At 34.2% G+C, this 5,942-nt stretch overlaps 1 protein-coding gene across 1 annotated transcript in view; it reads left to right on the top strand.

Moving 5' to 3' along the window:
* The window catches only part of LOC111089098, a 14,419-nt gene extending 8,721 nt beyond the window's left edge, over positions 1-5,698 (top strand). Inside the window, exon 5 of the mRNA XM_022400905.1 lies at positions 4,640-5,698. Coding sequence (XP_022256613.1) covers positions 4,640-4,989 — 350 coding nt within the window. The 3' untranslated portion in view covers positions 4,990-5,698. The remainder of the gene's footprint in view (positions 1-4,639) is intronic.
* Positions 5,699-5,942: the final 244 nt, after the last annotated feature.

The raw sequence follows: 5,942 nt of genomic DNA, 5'->3' as shown, positions 1-5,942 counted from the left end.
CGTATGGAACAGCATAGTCCAAACTGATAATAATAATGCTCATGGAGATTTTGTTGAAGAATGAGGTGAGTTTGGCTAGGAAGTCATGAGTGCTAATTAGACATGATGAATCATAAATGCAAATTAAAAGTGGTGAATTAGAAGCATTAATAAGATGTAATGGATCGTAAAAAATCAGATAAATGTAATGGTTTGATTTTGTTTGTTTGTTTGGGATATTCGCTGATAAACTAGGGCTACCTGTGCCAGTCGTACATAATTTTGAACTGATAGGTGGATAGTTAGCTAGTCAACAGTACTCACTGCCAACACTTGTGTTACTCTAATCGAGTATGGCACCCACGGCCCTAAAGGGGAGAGTGCGATTTATTATCATTATTGCCCTCCAGTGGCACAGCGGTATGTCTGCGGACTTACTACGCAAGAAACAGGATTTAGATACCCGTGGTGGGCAGAGCACAGATAGCCCATTGTGTAGCTTTGTGCTTAACTTCAAACAAACAAACAATTATTATTATTTTGCGGCAACAGGACGCGAACCATGGGCTCACGATTCCACAACCTCATAAGTGATAAAAAAAAAGCTAGAATAAAAAAATATAAAACTTATCCATAACAGATTAAAAAAACAAATACAGTGATTTTAATGTGAAGTTTGGACTTATAAAGCTTACAGGAATAAAAAGAATACCCATGAAATTCGAAAGTTTTATTGTTGTTTTGTATTTTTGCGGTCTTGTTGGTTGGGCTAGAAGCTGACCATTTTTTATTGTTATTGATATTGAGAGTTTTCAAAAAAACATATAAAGATTTATGACAAGAAAAACTAACACTTTTACAATACGTCACTTTCGATACTTCAATTCCATAAGGGCTTTAACTTCACTTGAAATTAAATTACCTATAATAGTGTAACCCTGAAGGTTAACAAAATTACCTCTAAACTTATTGTTTTATAAACTCGAGACATGGTTAAGATTTACTTGGTGGACAAAAGGCAGTTTTAATTAACAGGCAGAGTATTTTGACTGTTTCGTTTAACTGGCAAATAACAGTCGATGTTTTCAGTGAAAATTTTTTTCTTTTTACTGAGTCCTATAATTACTGATTGGGAATTCCATAAGCTCCATATATTTTACTAAGTTATTTACGTAACAAACTACTTATAATTTGGGTTCGTGATCCATACGAACCACACACACACAAACAAACTGCCCAGTGGGGGGGGGGGCAATGAGTGTTGTAACAGGCAAAAACACAAAATGGCTCAATATGATGCGATACGGTGGTGTAGGATATAAAATCAAGTCGTTATGTAAAGGGTTAAATTTTATACATTTTTATGCTGGATTAATATTTAATAAGTTAAAAATTGCTGTTCTTGCGCATAACAAGTGTTTGTTAAGTTTGGCATCGTTGTTGTTTTTTTACTCGCAAACCCTGGTTATTCCGGAACGATGAAAATTCCACCTATCGGTACCGTTCTAGCTTCTTCGACATACCAGTAAGATCAGCTACGTCCATCGAAAATATTGTTTGTTTGTTTGTTTTTGAATTTCGCGCAAAGCTACACGAGGGCTATCTGTGCTAGCCGTCCCTAATTTAGCAGTGAAAGAGTAGAGGGAAAGCAGCTAGTCATCACCACCCACCACCCACTCTTGGGCTACTCTTTTACCAACCAATAATGGGATTGACCGTCACATGATAACGCCCCCACGGCTGAAAGGGCGAGCATATTTGGTGGGAGACGGGGATTCGAACTCGCGACCTTCAGATTGAGAGTCGAGCGCCCTAACCACTTGGCCATGCCGGCCCTGAAAAGATTGAACTCCGAATTTTAACGTTACAAAATCTCCAGTTTCCCGCTGATTCAGCGAGAGATATGCTACAGGAATAAAACCGACTTTAAATTTTGTTATTATTGTTAAGAAAAATCTTATAAGTCCGAAGATATGAAATATAAACAGTATGATTGAAACAGAGCAGGAAAAAAATATCTGCATCAATCAGATTATCTCATGCCTTCTGGTTTGCCATGTTTTAGAAGCAATTTATCCAAATGAGTTAATTACAAGAACAAATGTAGCAAGCACATTTAATGAATTAATTTGGCTAAAGAGAACAAACAAATCAGTCCTCGAAATTATTAAAAGATTGTATTTGTTCATTTGTTGAATTTCACGCTAATCTAGCCGTTTCTAATTTTGAACTGATAGACTAGAGCTATAGCAGCTAGTCAACACTACCCACCGCCAGTCATTGGGCTACTCTTTATCTACGAATAATGGGATTGACAACACATTACAACACCCCTACGGCTGAAAGGGCGAGCATGTTCAGTGACGAGAGTCCTAACCACCAGGCCATGCCATGTCCAAAAGATTTTAACAGCGGCTTGGATGGAAGAGTAGTTCACTTGAATCAGGGATCCTGGAAACAAAAATCTTTGACATTTCCCCTCTCGTAGATCTCTTTGGTACAGAAAAAAAAGGATAAAAAAATCGTAATATTAACTTGTTTGTTTGTTTGTAATTAAGCACAAACCTTCACAATGGGCTATCTGTGCTCTGCCCACCACGGGTGTCGAAACCCGGATTTTAGCGTTGTAAGTCCGCAGACATACCGCTGTGCCACTGTTTTTTATGTTATCTATTCTGAAATTTAATCTCCAGAATATAAATAATCAGCTAGTGATCATGGTGGATTTTATAAAGGACCTCTTACAGTACAGCAAACATTGGTCTTTAGTGATCATGGTGGATTTTATAAAGGACCTCTTACAATACAGCAAATATTGGTCTTTAGTGGTCATGGTGGATTTTATGAAGAACCTCTTACAATACAGCAAACATTGGTCGTTAGTGATCATGGTGGATTTTATGAAGGACCTCTTACAATACAGCAAACATTGGTCTTGAGAGTATGTACTCTTGGTTTTTATAAATAGCACAGTTTTATCAGTATTTTGATATCCTTTATTATTCAAGACGATTTTTGATTCTGATTTGATTATAATGCAGTACAAACGAAATTACTACAGTCAGACAATGCTAAAAGGATTCTATTCTTCCAACTTACATCAGCGTCTCCAAACTGTTGGCAACGGTACCGTTAAGAGAGCTTACATAAATAAAGTAACATTAATATACAGAAGTGTGGCCGCTCGTGAATATACTATTTAAAATAAGATATCATTATGAATTCCTAATTAACAATTCCCATGCATGATCCAATTAATCATACATAGTTTGTGAATACTTTAATGTTACCTTATATTGTTGCACTTGTGTTGTAAAAGTTTGGATTTAATTTTAATGTTTTCATACGTACCCTAAATATTTCTCTATCTTTACAAAGCTTAATTCCATTGCTTCGTTTCAGCCGTATCACATCAAGGACCTTTATCCGTACACAATCATGCTTAAAGTATTTCAAATGTTGATAAATTTTTCATTTAAATGACAATTTACAAATATTTCTACGAGATTGTGAACATAGTAAGACGAATAAAACGTTTTGTACGTTTTTGATTATATACAGTTCAGCTCTCGATTCATATGCTTACACATTTGTTATTACTGTGAACTAGGTATTAACATAGATTTTTATTTGTAATGAACATTTTTACACTTTTGAATCTATTTGGATACGAGTTGTTGTTATTATAATCTCTGAAACTTAAAACAAAAACAGCCAGGCGTTAGAGAATTCAAAATGAAGTATATATTCATATATAAGTATTGTATGAAGGACAGGTTCTTAAAATGAACTATATATGCACATATATGTATTATAAGAAGGACAGGTTCTCAAAATGAACGATATATGCACATATAAGTATTGTATGAAGGACAGGTTCTTAAAATGAACTATATATGCACATATAAGTATTGTATGAAGGACAGGTTCTTAAAATGAACGATATATGCACATATATGTATTATAAGAAGGACAGGTTCTGAAAATGAACTATATGTGCACATATAAGTATTGTATGAAGAACAGGTTCTGAAAATGAACGATACATGCACATATTAGTATTGTATGAAAGACAGGTTCTGAAAATGATACTCAAAGTGAGTTTAAAAGATCTTTGCAGATCTGCTACAGACAATCCAACTAACAACTTACTAGCAAGATACCTAAAAGTACATTTATTAACCATAAGACTATCCTAAACGTGCTAAAAATAAGAACACGTGATATTCAGTACGTCATGATAAATAATATGAAGACATGATAATCACTATGTCTTAAGAATATGAAAAAAAATGATATTAAGAATGTGAATATCGTAATATTGAGTGTGTTGTAAGAATGTGAATAATATGATGCGCAGTATGTCCTGAAGTTAAAATTAGTTTTTCTTATAACGTTCAAGAAAGAGGTTGGGTTGTCTTGTGCCATATATATATTAGAATTATAAAATGTTATCTAGATATCTCGATCAAAATATATATATATATTGTTATATCAATTAGGTTTTAAACATATTTTTACAGTTTGATAAACGCTTAGGTTAATTCTCAGTTAATGAAATTAATATGATCCTTCTAGTTTGTTTGGAATCATGTAATTTTTTATAAGACCCAGTAAAACTTAATTTCTAATATCTCCCTTTATCTTCGTATGATTTTAGGTCACGTTTCACCTGGAAACACAGCCTGGGGAGTTGTTGTTATCGTACTTGGATTTCTTATGCTCTGTTTTTTCTTACCCTTGTTCACGTGTCTGGCTTTTTGGGGCGGAAGACGCTTTGTCTCGGTAAAGTTATTACCGTATCAACCTACGATTTGTAGCCATTTAATCAACGACAGTGAATCTGATGACAAGTACCGACAACGTTCTTTCTCCTGTGGATCTCCTTCAATTGCATTAAGTATCCCTTCAGTTAGTGGGATGTCCCCTAGCCTACTAGACGAAACGTCTGATGATAAAGAGAAATTGTTTTCAAGATCAGTTGACTTTGTCCAAGACAGACGATACTAGATGATGATAAAGCAAAACTGTTTTCAAAATCATTTGCTTTTGATCAAAAAAGGCAATATTAGATGAGAATAAAGCGAAACCGTTTTAAAAATCATTTTTGCTTTTGACCAAGAAAGGCAATACTAGATGAGGATAAAGCGAATCTGTTTTGAAAATCATTTTTGCTTTTGACCAAGAAGGGCAATACTAGATGAGGATAAAGCGAAACTGTCTTCAAAATAATTTTTGCTTTTGACCAAGAAAGACAATACTAGATGAGGATAAAGCGAAACTGTTTTGAAAATCATTTTTACTTTTTATCAAGAAAGGCAATACTAGATGAGGATAAAGCGAAACTGTTTTGAAAATCATTTTTTCTTTTGACCAAGAAAGGCAATACTAGATGAGGATAAAGCGAAACTGTCTTCAAAAGAATTTTTGCTTTTCACCAAGACAGAAAATATTAGACCAGTTTTTTATCGTTAGTGTCATTTCACTATGTTTGTAAAGCTATAAAAGTATAAGAAATGGTTGGCGAATTGTCATAAGTGTATGCATACTTTACTAATACATGTTTCCAATTATTTAGAAATGCGAGAGTATTGTGGACTACAGTTTCCCGCGAAGCTTGTAAAAAGACATACATTACAGCTGATTGATGTAAATATTCCTTACTTAAATTCAATACAGCGCGAACGTGCGTAAACTATATACTTACGAAAGCTAGAATGAAGTTATAGTTGAAAACTATTTTTTTCTTTACTTAACTATTGGTGACAATGATTGTTGTAAAGAAAAACTATTTTAAACTAATACAGCCAATATAAAAATATTATTATTTTTCTTCCAACACCGCTGATCCATCGTAGTATGTCATTAGTTAGCTGTCAACACCGTTGGTCCATGTTAGTGTGTCATTAGTTAGCTGTCAACACCGTTGGTCCGTCGTTGTGTGTCATTAGTTCGCTTTCAAC

This window comes from Limulus polyphemus, unplaced genomic scaffold (genome assembly GCF_000517525.1).
Source record: "Limulus polyphemus unplaced genomic scaffold, Limulus_polyphemus-2.1.2 Scaffold5230, whole genome shotgun sequence".
Classification (NCBI taxonomy): domain Eukaryota; kingdom Metazoa; phylum Arthropoda; class Merostomata; order Xiphosura; family Limulidae; genus Limulus; species Limulus polyphemus.
Note: the sequence above shows the minus strand (reverse complement) of the source record. Positions and strands in the feature narration are given on the sequence as shown.